We start from the raw sequence: 15,494 nt of genomic DNA, 5'->3' as shown, positions 1-15,494 counted from the left end.
ATTAACTTATGAATGAACTCTTAGCTTGCTTATTAGCCACACGTAGTTCATGCGAATTTAATAATAATTATAATAATAATATATATATATACAGTATATATATATTTTTTTATATTCCAAAACATCTCGCGGATCCGGCGATCCGGCCCGCGGGCCGTATCTCTGACATCCCTGCTCTAGGGTGTATGGTTTCTGAGATACAGCTAATTTAATGCAAGAAACCCCATTCAAGTGAATGGGGAAAAAAAACACGCGTAATCGTGAATAGCGCCCAAACCGCTTGACGAAACCCTTAGCAAAGTCATAGCATACATGTCCTCAATGAGCCGCTCATTTTGAGGTCTGGCATGTCTATGTGGTGCGAAAGATGTGTAGTGAAACTTTGTGGCAGATGTAATAATAATAAGTATGGTGTATGTTATTTTATAGATTGTGCCTTGCTTTCGGCAAGCACAATAATAATGGGGTGGCGCAGCTGTCTATATGTTTTCTGAGGGGAGGCTCAGTCTCCCACACTTTCAAAACCCCTGAACTAGACGAAGCAATATGGACAGATCCAGATTTTACTGTGCTATATTTAACCCAGCTTCAGTCTTAACCCATCTCTACTGTGTTTGACTAGCTTTAGCATCATCCTCCTAGCTATAGTCTTAACCTAACCTTAGTGTTAAACCTAGCTTTAATGTTAACCAAGCTATAGTGTTAACCTAGCTCTAATGTTAACCTAGCTTTAGTGTTAGCCTAGCTTTATTGTTAGCCTAGCTTTAGTTAGCCCATTCTCCGCTTATTGAAGCTGTGAGAGGAAACGGTAGCATTGATGAGACTGCAGTGCTTTAGGTGTATGTTTGTGACAAATAGGGCTGTGCCGATTCACTTATCTCCCGATTCGATACTATCACGATACTTTGGTGCCGATTCGATATATATTGCGATTCACGATTATTGCGATTCTACGATTATTGCGATTCGATATTACGATTTATTGCGATTTTTGTTTATTTTTTTCTTTTCTTTTTTCAGTTTGTTTGCTTTTTTACACTAGATTAGAACATGGGAAAAGTTGAATCATACACTAGAGACTGTATATTATATATCATGAGTAGGGCTGGGCGATATAGTTAAAAACAGGGGCGGACTGGGATCATAATTCAGGCCGGGCATTAGATACCAAGCAGGCCAGGCCGATATGGGCCAACGCGCGTGAAATTTGGGCCGTTTGAAGCCAGATTTGGGCCGTTTGAAGTCCAATTTTACAATGAGATGCACCCACTTTAACCCTGAAGTGTAATTATTACTTCAGACTAACTAATAAAGTAATAAAACCACTAGTAAACCAGTAGGCGGCGCCTAGCCTGCTGTTCAGTGAGTGGCCTGACTGCAAGCACCAAAAAAAAAAAAAAAACAAATTTTTTTTTTTTTTTTTTTTTTTTTTTAATTTGCGATTATCGATTCTGGAATAAAAGATCGATCCAAAAAATCGTGACATTAAAAATCGCGATACTTAGGTGAATCGATTTTTTCTCCCACCCCTAGTGACAAAGAGAGACACTGTGTGTGTGTGTGTGTGTGTGTGTGTGTGTGTGTGTGTGTCTGTGTGTGCGAGCGTGTATGTGTTGCTTGTTTGTGAGGCAGTATTATTGATTCATAGTTAGTGTGATTGTGTGTATCTTAGGCAGTGTGATTGTGTGTGTGTTTCATAGGCAGTGTGACTGTGTGTATCTTAGGCAGTGTGATTGTGTGTGTGTTTCATAGGCAGTGTGACTGTGTGTATCTTAGGCAGTGTGATTGTGTGTGTGTTTCATAGGCAGTGTGACTGTGTGTATCTTAGACAGTGTGATTGTGTGTTTCATAGGCAGTGTGACTGTGTGTATCTTAGGCAGTGTGATTGTGTGTGTGTTTCATAGGCAGTGTGACTGTGTGTATCTTAGACAGTGTGATTGTGTGTTTCGGCAGTGTGACTGTGTGTATCTTAGGCAGTGTGATTGTGTGTGTGTTTCATAGGCAGTGTGACTGTGTGTGTGTATCTTAGGCAGTGTGATTGTGTGTGTGTTTCATAGGCAGTGTGACTGTGTGTATCTTAGGCAGTGTGATTGTGTGTGTGTTTCATAGGCAGTGTGACTGTGTATCAGACAGTGTGATTGTGTGTGTGTTTCATAGGCAGTGTGACTGTGTGTATCTTAGGCAGTGTGATTGTGTGTGTGTTTCATAGGCAGTGTGATTGTGTGTGTGTTTCATAGGCAGTGTGATTGTGTGTGTGTTTCATAGGCAGTGTGATTGCAGGCAGCCTCCCTCAGCTAGGCTGGCAGAGCTGCTACACTGCAGCACGTTACTGAGCCTGCCTGTGTGTTTGAGAGACTGTGTGCGTGATTGTGGATGTGTGTGTGTTGCAGAGAGAGACTGTTTGTGTGTATATTTGAAAGACTGTGCAGGTGGAAAGTGTGTGTGTGAGAGGGATGGATCATGGAGGAACGCATCTGTGTAGTCAGTCATGTAAGCACATTGAACCATGACGTGACGCCACTCTGTTGTGTGTGTGTGTGTGTGTGTGTGTGTGTGTGGGCTGCAGTTGCTCCGTTGTTGTGGAGATAGATGACTGCTTGAGTCATTACTGAGCTTGAGTTAGCTTAGCGGCTAATTTTAGCTTCTAGGTTACCTGTAGCCGTGCCTGTAGCTTCTAGGTTACCTGTAGCCGTGCCTGTCGTTCTTCTGTACGAGAAAGCTAAGGAAGGGAACAGGGAGTTAGGTGAGACTAGCGGTTGCTTCTTAGTTGATTTCTCTTTTATTCAAAAACAGAGGTGGAAAGTACTCAAGTAAATTTTTTGAGGATTTGTACTTTTTAAGTATTTTTATAATGCTATACTTTTACTCTTACTTGGGTAATTTTAATAATAGATATTCTACTTGAGTATTTTAAAAACTAAACTGAGCAATTGAGAACATTTCGATTTTTGTTTTGCACACCGCACTATGAAAACAGAAACATTTAGGGCTCAAACTGGTTGAATTGAATTAGACGGGTGTAGACGATCAAATTATAATGATCACACCATTGTCGCATTAGTTCAGGAATATGCTTAATTTGACACTGCTGATATACTGTGTCTAAAATGTACGGAGTAAAAGTAAAAAGTTGTCAGAAAAATAAATACAAATACCTGAAAATCCTACTTAAGTATAGTATCAAAGTATTTGTACTTAATACAGTACCGTAGTTACTTTCCATCTCTGCTAGCCAGGCAGCTTAGCAAATGGATGTGGACATTCCGGAGAAAAGCGCCTACCGTAATTCTTTCCACTTATGGCTCTTTTCCACCACATATAACGGCACAGTACGGCTCTACTCTTACTGTCCTTACTCGTCTCAGATGAAATCCCTTGGAGGACGTGACTTTAGCCTGTGTGACTTTGGTTTGAAATTCTTTATTGATAATTGAAATACAAGTGGCCTCAGAGAAGCCCCAGATACAAAAATCACCAAAAGGATAAAAACACAAAAAAAAACCAAAGGCTTATTTCCATTGTGATCCTTTTAGTGCTGCCAGTACTAGTCACTGTGACCATACCAGGAAGTAGGCTATACCATATAACATTACATTTAAATCCATACACGGAACTTTTAAACTGGTTATGAAATACTGGTGCCTCTATATGACCTACATGGGCAAATGAGACCATCGGCCAGGAGAATGGATATCAACTTGTTATTTACATGCATGCGCTGCGCGGGGGACGGGGGTTACGCTATGGGGAGAAGGGAAGCCACCACCCCGGCGGCCACTTACCAGGCAAGACCGCGGCTTCACTAAACCCCCGCCTCCGGCCTAGCGGAGCCGACGTTACACACAACTAGAAAGGGCTTCCCGAGCAGTGGACCTTTTCTCTCTCAAAACAATTGAAAACCACCGTCATGTTAAAGCTGAGCAAGGAGATCGATTTTATTTCACCAGAGCCGAAAGCAGCAACACAAAAGTCTGATGGAAAAAACAGAAGAGAAGGTAAAGTCCCACTAAACTGGTATCCAGCATTGACAAGACAGTATGGAGCCACAGTAAACACGATTCTGCCTGACCAATCAGTAATCTGCAGTGTTTTCACGTCACCATATGGTATCGGGTCCACAGCCCTAGAACCCAGAGAAAGCAGGACCCGAAAGTAGCACGACTCAACTCGGGCTGTCCAGGTTTTTGACCGGTGGAATGATACAAAAAGCGAGTCGAGCTGGGCAGTGCCGCGCTAATACCAGCGGTGGAAATGTGCCATTACTGGCAATTCCTAGCCTGATATCAGACTGAATTGTCAACTAGTGTAACAGTAATGCCAAATATCTGTCCATGAGACATTTAAATAGCATTACAAGTGGATTAATCACATTTTGTCTCAATAAATATCTCATCTGTGTTATGCACACAAATAGACCTACTTCTGGGAGAAGAACATGTTGGCAATCTGGTTTGTGTGTATTTTGTCTACATTTTTGTATGTGGATGGATTATTAATTTGTACTGCATTGCCCTATTCCCACGTTCACATGATCTTTATGATGTTCAGATGGTCTGAAATTCCGTCAAGGCGTTCTTGAGATATCGCGTTAACGAGCTTGAAAATGGCGTTTGTGAGGTCACAGTGACCTTAACCTTTGTCTTTTGACCACCAAAATCGAATTAGTTCATCCTTGAGTCCAAGTCGATGTTTGAGCCAAATAGGAATAAATTCCGTCAAGGCGTTCCTGAGATATATGCCTACATATGCCTCAAAACACCCCATCACACCCATATGCCACAAAACACCCTATCACATCCGCCCATATGCCTCAAAACACCCTATCACATACGCCCATATTAGGGATGGGCATTTCTAGCAAAAACACTATTCGAAATTCCCTGGCCAAATTCGAATTTAATTCGAAATTCGAAAATAAAAATAAAAATGTAATTTTTTTTTTTTTTTTTTTTTTTGTGAGTGAAATGTTGCATTGTCTCCCCTGATTCTAAGTCTACGGCTTTATTAATTAATATAAAAAGCTTCTGCTGTGGATTTTTAGCTCAAACAAGCATTGCACCACTGAAGTAAAGAACATGTTACATGACATTTTCGAAAATAAAAAACAGTTTTGACAATCATGAGTGGTTCATTAAATATTTAGTAGGCTCAGGTCTGAGTGCCAAAGGGGTGCCAAAGTCACCCACTCTCCCTCTTCATGGGATTTCATCCGCCATTCATTTTTCCATAAACCTTGCTTAAAATGCTTATAAAAATTGTTTTACTTGCTCAAACCAAGCGATTTGACTATACTTAGAATCAGGGGAGACAATGCAACATTTCACTAAAAAAAAAAAAAAAAAAAAAAAAAAAAATCGAATTTCGAATTTCAATAATAAAAGTCGACCTTGATAATAACAACGATTATTCGGAAATTCGATGCCCATCCCTAGCCCATATGCCTCAAAACACCCTATCACACCCATATGCCACAAAACACCCTATCACATATGCCCATATGCCTCAAAACACTCCATCACATACGCCCATATGCCTCAAAACACCCTATCACATACGCCCATATGCCTCAAAACACCCTATCACACCCATATGCCTCAAAACACCCTATCACATACACCCATATGCCACAAAACACCCTGTCACACACACCCATATGCCACAAAACACCCTGTCACACACACCCATATACCCCAAAACACACTATCACATATGCCCCAAAACACCCTATCACATACGCCCATATGCCTCAAAACACCCTATCACATACGCCCATATGCCTCAAAACACCCTATCACATACGCCCATATGCCTCAAAACACCCTATCACATACGCCCATATGCCTCAAAACACCCTATCACATACGCCCATATGCCTCAAAACACCCTATCACATACACCCATATGCCTCAAAACACCCTATCACATACGCCCATATGCCTCAAAACACCCTATCACACCCATATGCCTTAAAACACCCTATCACACACACCCATATGCCTCAAAACACCCTATCACATACGCCCATATGCCCCAAAACACCCTCACATAAGCCCATATTATGCCTCAAAACACCCTATCACATATGCCCATATGCCCCAAAACACCATAAAACACTCCCATCCCATTTGAGTTAAAGTGATGATTGAAACACTCTCTCCACAGTTTGGATAAACTGCTCCAAACATGCTTGGTGTGAACGCACCATGAGAAAGCATGGCTTAACATCACTGACTGAAAACTACATCACTTCTCCTCTTATCAGGTAGATAAACATGACAGACGGACGGACAGCCAGACAGACCGAGAGAAAAACAGACAGACAGACAGAGAGACAGACAGTGGCAATGAAAGGGTTACCATGGCGACCGCGTGTTTACGTCCGCCTCCCTGCAGCTTTGGCACAGAGATCCTGTTTCCATGGCAACGGCCCTGATATCGTTTTCATGAGGCGTGTGTGTGTGCGCATGTGTATGCATTGCATGCGTGTGTGCATGTGTGTATGTAGTATGCATGTGTGTGTTTTTGTGTGTTTGTGTCTGTGTGTTCATGTGTGTATGTATGTGTGCGTGTGTGCGTGCACCCGTGTATGTGTGATTCATTGATTGAGATGATCCTTCATACCTGCTTGAGTCTGCTAATGCATAGGCATTAGCTGCACAACACACACTCGCACACTGCATACATACGAACACACACACACACACACACACACACACACACACACACACACACACACACACACACACACACTGACACACTGCATACATACAAACTAGGGCTGCACAAATTCTGGAAAAAATTTGAATCACAAATTTCTTTCTCTGAATTGAGATCACGATTATCTCACGATTTCTTCAGTATCAGTGTTTATTGCACTCATTTACCAGATATGAAAAACAAAACAAAAACATGTTTTATTGGCATCATCTACTTTTATTATTCTATTTCATTATTGAAACATATTGATGTAAATCGATTATTCTTCTTATTGTTACTCTTGTTGTTGTGGTCATACTAATTTCACAAAATTGCATACGGTAGTTAACTCATTGAGTGCCAATGACGTCTAAAGACGTCAATTCAAATAGTAACGTAGAGTGCCAATGACGTCTAAAGACGTCAATTGCGTTTTTTGACGGTGGGACGTGGATCAAAGCCTGATGCATCTCCTGTAAAAATATGGGGGATGTTGAACGTGTATAAGCTATTTTACGGACCCATTAGGTGGCGACAGTGCTCTCCAGATTAGAGAAAGGTGAGGAAAAACAGCAGAAGAAGCCGTGATGAAACGGAAACCGATGCATGCTGGAGCCAGAGCCGTATAGATTGCTCTGGCTGGAGCTAACGTTAGCTGCGAACAGCAGCCAATCCGCTCCCACAACTGAGCCCCTCTGTCTCTGCTGCGATAGTTTCTCCACACGATTAGCCGGCAGAAAAGGAGCACCCGACACCGAAAAGCCAAACCATTCTCAGCCATTCTCAACCATTTACAAACAAGACAGTGTTGGGGGCCGTACGCTAGCCTGGCTGCTTCAGAAGTTTATTTACAAACAAGACAGTGTTGGGGGCCGTACGCTAGCTCTGGCTACTTCACAAGTTTATTTACAAACAAGAGAGTGTTGGGGGCCGTACGCTAGCTCTGGCTACTTCACAAGTTTATTTACAAACAAGACAGTGTTGGGGGCCGTACGCTAGCTCTGGCTACTTCACAAGTTTATTTACAAACAAGACAGTGTTGGGGGCCGTACGCTAGCTCTGGCTACTTCACAAGTTTATTTACAAACAAGACAGTGTTGGGGGCCGTACGCTAGCTCTGGCTACTTCACAAGTTTATTTACAAACAAGAGAGTGTTGGGGGCCGTACGCTAGCTCTGGCTACTTCACAAGTTTATTTACAAACAAGACAATGTTGGGGGCCGTACGCTATTGGCTACTTCACAAGTTTATTTACAAACAAGACAGTGTTGGGGGCCGTACGCTAGCCTGGCTACTTCACAAGTTTATTTACAAACAAGACAGTGTTGGGGGCCGTACGCTAGCTCTGGCTACTTCACAAGTTTATTTACAAACAAGACAGTGTTGGGGGCCGTACGCTAGCTCTGGGTACTTCACAAGTTTATTTACAAACAAGACAGTGTTGGGGGCCGTACGCTAGCTCTGGGTACTTCACAAGTTTATTTACAAACAAGACAGTGTTGGGGGCCGTACGCTAGCTCTGGCTACTTCACAAGTTTATTTACAAACAAGACAGTGTTGGGGGCCGTACGCTAGCTCTGGCTACTTCACAAGTTTATTTACAAACAAGACAGTGTTGGGGGCCGTACGCTAGCTCTGGCTACTTCACAAGTTTATTTACAAACAAGACAGTGTTGGGGGCCGTACGCTAGCTCTGGCTACTTCACAAGTTTATTTACAAACAAGAGAGTGTTGGGGGCCGTACGCTAGCTCTGGCTACTTCACAAGTTTATTTACAAACAAGACAATGTTGGGGGCCGTACGCTATTGGCTACTTCACAAGTTTATTTACAAACAAGACAGTGTTGGGGGCCGTACGCTAGCCTGGCTACTTCACAAGTTTATTTACAAACAAGACAGTGTTGGGGGCCGTACGCTAGCTCTGGCTACTTCACAAGTTTATTTACAAACAAGACAGTGTTGGGGGCCGTACGCTAGCCTGGCTACTTCACAAGTTTATTTACAAACAAGACAGTGTTGGGGGCCGTACGCTAGCTCTGGGTACTTCACAAGTTTATTTACAAACAAGACTCGTATGATGTGTGGATGATATTATCACCAACATATAAACTGGGACCGGGGCTCCGTTTAACTTTGAGGGTCAAGAAGAAGCTCCTCTCTTTTGGGACTCAGGTGAATGGTTTAGCTGTGAAGCTAACGTTAGCTTAGCTGTGAAGCTATTGGAGCTTTGACTGGTAAACGTGACTTTTGCGATGTGTTCATTGCGCATGTTCTTATCGCTTTGACGATGAAAATACGATTAATCGTGCAGCCCTAATGGAGATGGTGCAACCCTGGACACATTATTACAGTGAAAGAACGTGTGTGCAGCCCGGACATCAAACTGTAAGTTTATATTACTTGCCCAAAAGGTTTTCCCAAGTCATTTATGATTGTGTTTACTTTGCTCACATGGCTAACGTTATGCGTCACAAGCTGCTGAGTGCTGACGTCATCAACTCAGTATGCGAGACGGACTTTTATTATTATTATACCAACACTACTGCACCACGTGACGACTAATCAACGTTGACTCGACTTTATTGATAGAAAAGTCGACTAGAAGAAATCTGGAGTCGTGCAACCCGTACTTCTCTTCTCTCTTGCAGTTAAAAAATATTTAATTGGATTACACCAGTGATAGTCAACTTAAATTTTGGATAAACATTGGCTGTAAAAGTTTACAAACTCCAACTGTAGCATTTTCAAAGACTACAGAATTCATTACAAACTGCATTGAACCTCGGTGGAATATAGCATTCCTAACTTTGCATAATGTAAATCACCAATGAATATTGAAACATATCTGCATTGTTGCTTTAAATGCAGAGTATTATTTGCCCCTGACCTTGAGGTCCGCCTACCAGTCTTGAATATTTATGACTGCATTTATTCACACTACAGAGACTCATTATAATAACTAGACTTTCCACCTAATGCCTTTGAGCTGACAACCCTCTGTAAAGTTCTCTTATCCTGCATCCAGTACGAGCATCAGGACGAGCCAATGTTAGGCATGCTAGCAGTCCGCCATCTTGACTCGATTCCAGTGCTGGGTAGAGTAAACAAAACTCGAGAATAAAACGGATTAATGTTTTTTTATTTTTATGCCTCCGCAAACGATAGCCGGGCCGGAGGCATTATGGTCTGTACGTACATCCGTCCAATGTTCGTTAATGCGATATCTCAGGAACGCCTTGAAGAAATTTCTTCAAATTTGCCTCAAACGTCCACTTGGACTCGAGGACGAACTGATTCGATTTTGGTGGTCAAAGTTCAAGCCTCAACATTCACCCCGGACTCACCCTACCAGTGCTCTCTACCTCCACCTACTGGACACCTAAATCTCTATCATCCTAGATATGAAAGCATTTATCGATGCTAAATACTGAAAATAAATAGGGAAAGATATTCTAAATATTAAGAAAGTCCTCCGAGATTGACGGCACAATTTCCTTCCTATGGACGATATCATAATCTCTATTTCTCTTTCCCTCCCTCACTCTCTCTCCCTCTCTCTCCCTCCCTCACACTCTCTCCCTCTCTCTCCCTCCCTCACACTCTCTCCCTCTCTCTCCCTCTCCCTCACACTCTCTCCCTCACACTCTCTCCCTCCCTCACACTCTCTCCCTCTCTCTCCCTCCCTCACACTCTCTCCCTCTCTCTCCCTCCCTCACACTCTCTCCCTCTCTCTCCCTCCCTCACACTCTCTCCCTCACACTCTCTCCCTCCCTCACACTCTCTCCCCCTCTCTCCCTCCCTCACACTCTCTCCCTCACACTCTCTCCCTCTCCCTCCCTGCCTCACACTCTCCCTCTCCCTCACACTCTCTCCCTCTCTCTCCCTCCCTCACACTCTCTCCCTCTCTCTCCCTCCCTCACACTCTCTCCCTCTCTCCCTCACACTCTCTCCCTCTCTCCCTCACACTCTCTCTCTCCCTCCCTCACACTCTCTCCCTCTCCCTCCCTCACACTCTCTCCCTCTCTCTCCCTCTCCCTCACACTCTCTCTCTCCCTCCCTCACACTCTCTCCCTCTCCCTCCCTTACACTCTCTCCCTCTCTCTCCCTCTCCCTCACACTCTCCCTCTCTCCCTCACACTCTCTCTCTCCCTCCCTCACACTCTCTCCCTCTCCCTCCCTCACACCCTCTCCCTCTCCCTCACACTCTCTCCCTCCCTCACACTCTCTCCCTCCCTCACACTCTCTCCCTCTCTCTCCCTCCCTCACACTCTCTCCCTCTCTCTCCCTCACACTCTCTCCCTCCCTCACACTCTCTCCCTCTGTCTCCCTCCCTCACACTCTCTCCCTCTCTCTCCCTCACACTCTCTCTCTCCCTCCGTCACACTCTCTCCCTCTCCCTCCCTCACACTCTCCCTCTCTCGCCCGTCATCTCTCTCCCTCTCTCTCCCTCCCTCACACTCTCTCCCTCTCTCTCGCTCACACTCTCTCTCTCCCTCCCTCACACTCTCTCCATCTCCCTCCCTCACACTCTCTCTCTCCCTCTCCCTCTCCCTCACACTCTCCCTCCCTCACACTCTCTCCCTCTCTCTCCCTCTCCCTCACACTCTCTCCCTCCCTCACACTCTCTCCCTCTCTCTCCCTCCCGCACACTCTCCCTCTCTCTCCCTCACACTCTCTCCCTCTCTCTCCCTCACACTCTCTCCCTCCCTCACACTCTCTCCCTCTGTCTCCCTCTCTCTCCCTCACACTCTCTCTCTCCCTCCCTCACACTCTCTCCCTCTCCCTCCCTCACACTCTCCCTCTCTCGCCCGTCATCTCTCTCCCTCTCTCTCCCCCTGCAGATGTTCACTGGTCTCTTGAAGCACACTCCTCCAGCCTCAGCAGCAGCCTCCTTTTCTGCCTCGGACCAAAACAGCACCGCACAAACCGCACTACCCACAATCCCCCGGGGACACCTGGTCTTGGGCCCCAAGGACCAGCTCCGCCTCCTTACCACGCCGCCAGCCAATCACTGCACGGCGTCCGGGGCCCACGCCGCTAAGCACTCCGGAGGGGGGGGTCCTCCCTCCTCCCTGAGCGAGGAGGACGATGGAGGAGGCAGGGTGAAAAAGAAACGAAAGAAAAAAGACAAGAGGGAGAGAGGAGAGGAGAGGGAGAGCAGCAAACCAAAGAAACCCAAGGAAGAGAAGGCTGTCTCCAGGGCGAGCAAGGAGCCCAAAAAACCCAAAGAGCGCCGGGTCCAGGCGGAGCGCCGGCTCCAGGTGAAGGAGGGCAAGAAGGAGAGCGGGAGGGCGGTGAAGAGGGTGGAGGTGAAGAGGGTGGAGGTGAAGAGGGCGGAGGTGAAGAGGGCGGAGGTGAAGAGGTTGGAGGTGAAGAGGTTGGAGGCCGTCGCCGTTGCTCCCGTTAAGGTTCCCGGCAAGAGGGGAAGGAAACCCAAGGTCAAAGTCCTCCCTCCTCTACCCACCAATCAAGGTAAGGCAGAGGCTGTGAGAAATGTCTAGTTCACCAACATACAATCTGAACAACTGACACCGAGTCGTGTTCCCAGTACAACACACGCCCCTGTGTGTGTGTGTGTGTGTGTGTGTGTGTGTGTGTGTGTGTGTGTGTGTGTGTGTGAGAGACAGACAGACTGACAGAAGCTGTGTTTCCATTACAGTTTTTCGCAAAATAATTGCGATATTTCTACAACTTCGACAATGTACAATTGCGACTTGTAGGCGTTTCCATTGAAGTTGAGTTTGAGTGACGGCACACACACCTGAACGCAATTCCCCGTTGCAGCAGCTGTCACAGTGATTACGCACGGGGATCTGCCCCATCCCGTCCCCTGCATGCTCAAATCCAACCAATGGTCAATGCAAATCACCACATGAAGTTACAACGCATATAAACGAGCCTGATTATCAATTCAAAAGAAAATGAGTGTCAACATATTGCTGGCTGCAGTGAATGCAGTGAGCGCGAGAGGCAGAGGAAAAAAGGTAGCCTACAACTGCGCGCACACAGACAGGCAGCCTGTCACCATGGAGCGTTTCTGTCATTAAACATGATCTATTTTCCCCAGCTCCGCTTTTGCACAACACTCGTCTTTCTGCTAGGTAGCATTGCTTAAAAGTTTTCCACTTGCTGCGGCGGTTTTGCCACGGCTTATCGAACCCTTTCTCCCTCATTTTCCTTTCATTTTCCGCTCCTTTTCCAAAGGAGAAGATGGGTCACATGACATGCAAATGCGAAAAATGCGTTTCCATTACACTTTTGCGATAAACTGCTATATCGACACGTCTGAAAAACCACCTCATGAGAGCGCAAAAACTTTTTGCGATATTTGGGAGGTTTTTCGAAATTTACGTGTTTCCATTACCCACTTTCTATTGCGATATTTAGATTTTGCGCATTTCTGAGGTTAATGGAAACACGACTAGAGAGAGGGTGTGATAGGTCTGTGTGTGTTTTGGGATTTTATTTTGATAGTCTGTGTTTTTGGCTTTCATGTTGAAGGCGTATGAGCTTTTATCCTGAAGGTTCTGGCCTGTTATTTGGAAGGTTTTGGGCTTTTTATTTTGAAGGTTCTGGGCTGTTATTTTATAGGTTTAGTACTTTTATTTAGAAGGTTTTGTGCTTTTTATTTAGAAGGTTCTAGGCTTCTAATTGGAAGGTTACATATATATTCAGCTAGAGTTTATATATATATATATATATATATATATATATATATATATATATATATATATATATATATATATATATATATATGTGTATATATATGTATATATATATATATATATATATATATATATATATATATATATATATATATACTGTGTATATATATATATATATTAGGGCTGTGGCGATTCACTTATCTCCCGATTCGATACTATCACGATTCTTGGGTGCCGATTCGATTTATATTGCGATTCTTAAGTATTGCGATTCTACGATTATTGCGATTCGATATTACGATTTATTGCGATTTTTGTTTATTTTTTTCTTTTATTTTTTCAGTTTGTTTGCTTTTTTACACTAGATTAGAACATGGGAAAAGTTGAATCATACACTAGAGACTGTATATTATATATCATGAGTAGCGCTGGGCGATATAGTTAAAAATAGGGGCGGACTGGGATCATAATTCAGGCCGGGCATTAGATACCAAGCAGGCCAGGCCGATATGGGCCGAATTATTACTTCAGACTAACTAATAAAGTAATAAAACCACTAGTAAACCAGTAGGCGGCGCCTGGCCTGCTGTTCAGTGAGTGGCCTGACTGCAAGCACCAAAAAAAAAAAAAAAAAAATTTTTTTTTTTTTTTTTTTTTTTTGCGATTATCGATTCTGGAATAAAAGATCGATCCAAAAAATCGTGACATTAAAAATCGCGATACTTAGGTGAATCGATTTTTTCCCCCACCCCTAATATATATATATATATATATATATATAATGTACATATCGTCGCTGTCGCGGCAGGGCCTCGAATCTCCAAAACAGCAACTTTTCAGGAAGTTCAAAAAACCTGTTTGCTCCTCCCCTCTGGTGTGCTCATGCACGAGCCGCAAGCTCCGGCCTGCGTTCTTCTAAATGAAATAGAAAAAAACATTTCTTTACTGCTTATATGGTAACTCATTCCATTCATATCTTACCTTAGGGCGGGGTATCGCAGTGCTCTTCAGCTAGAGTTTATATATATATATATATATATATATATATATATATATATATATATATATATATATATGTATGTATATATATATATGTATGTATATGTATATGTATATATATATAATTATATTAATATTATATATTATCTACCGTAAATTCCGGACTATAAGACGCACCGGTCTATAAGCCGCGGGACCAAAATTTACTATATTTTTCTTCTATAAGCCGCACCGGTCTATAAGCCGCGGGTGTTTTGATGTTTAATTACCATATGAAAGGGTTCGTGCACAGAGAGGAATGTCGGGAAAGCGATGGCTGTTTGGGGAAGCTCCCATTTATTAACATTTCAACAAAACAAAACAAAAGTCAGGTCACTAATCCCCAGACAAAATCACACAACAATAGGCTATATGTGCAGCAAACCTGTAACCAGAGAAGTCAAGTCACTAATCCTCGTCTTCCTCTTCTTCCTGCGTACTGAAACCACCAAAGTCCTCATCTTCAGTGTCGGAAACGAACAGGTTCAGGGTGGCTTCGTCAACCACTCTCCTCTCTCCTTCATTGTCACTCAAAACCAACGAACTCCTCTTCATCACTGTCGGCATCGAACAGCCTCTGAAGCCTCTGACGGCCCTCAGCGCCAGCTGTGGCGGCGTCATCCTCTTCATCCCGCAGCAGTCCAGCGTTTTGGAACCCGTTGGTGATTGTGGATGTTTTCACACTCCTATAATATTCCGTGCTGAGACAGTTCCTCCTGCTGCACCGTCCAACGCCTCACCATTGACTCATCGATGCCCAGGTTACGCGCGGCTGCTCTGTTTCCCTCTTTTAATGCGAGATTGACTGCTTTCAACTTGAAAGCTGCGTCGTGTGAATTTCTGCGTACCTTCCCCATGGTAAGTGAGAGTGTTGCTTCTACTGCTCGTTCTCATGCTGTCGAGAACGAGCAAAGCTTTTTTTTGGTGAAAGAATCCTCCAGGGCGCTTCTTGTTAACAGTCCGAGTGAGTGGCAGGTCGAACGTCAAAGGCACTTCATCCATATTTATGATCTGCTCCGGTTCGATGGAATATTCCTTGATCTTCCTTTGTGTGAATTCGCCGAAGTTTGTGATTTTCTCCTGGTAGTCGGGGGA

General features: G+C 44.0%; 1 protein-coding gene across 1 annotated transcript in view; it reads left to right on the top strand.

Moving 5' to 3' along the window:
• The window catches only part of chd6 (chromodomain helicase DNA binding protein 6), a 131,879-nt gene that overhangs the window by 21,640 nt on the left and 94,745 nt on the right, over positions 1–15,494 (top strand). The window contains exon 3 of the mRNA XM_083660606.1: positions 11,538–12,168. Coding sequence (XP_083516732.1) covers positions 11,538–12,168 — 631 coding nt within the window. The remainder of the gene's footprint in view (positions 1–11,537; positions 12,169–15,494) is intronic.

Source organism: Poromitra crassiceps, assembly GCF_964638095.1.
Source record: "Poromitra crassiceps genome assembly, chromosome: 25".
Classification (NCBI taxonomy): Eukaryota; Metazoa; Chordata; class Actinopteri; order Beryciformes; family Melamphaidae; genus Poromitra; species Poromitra crassiceps.
Note: the sequence above shows the minus strand (reverse complement) of the source record. Positions and strands in the feature narration are given on the sequence as shown.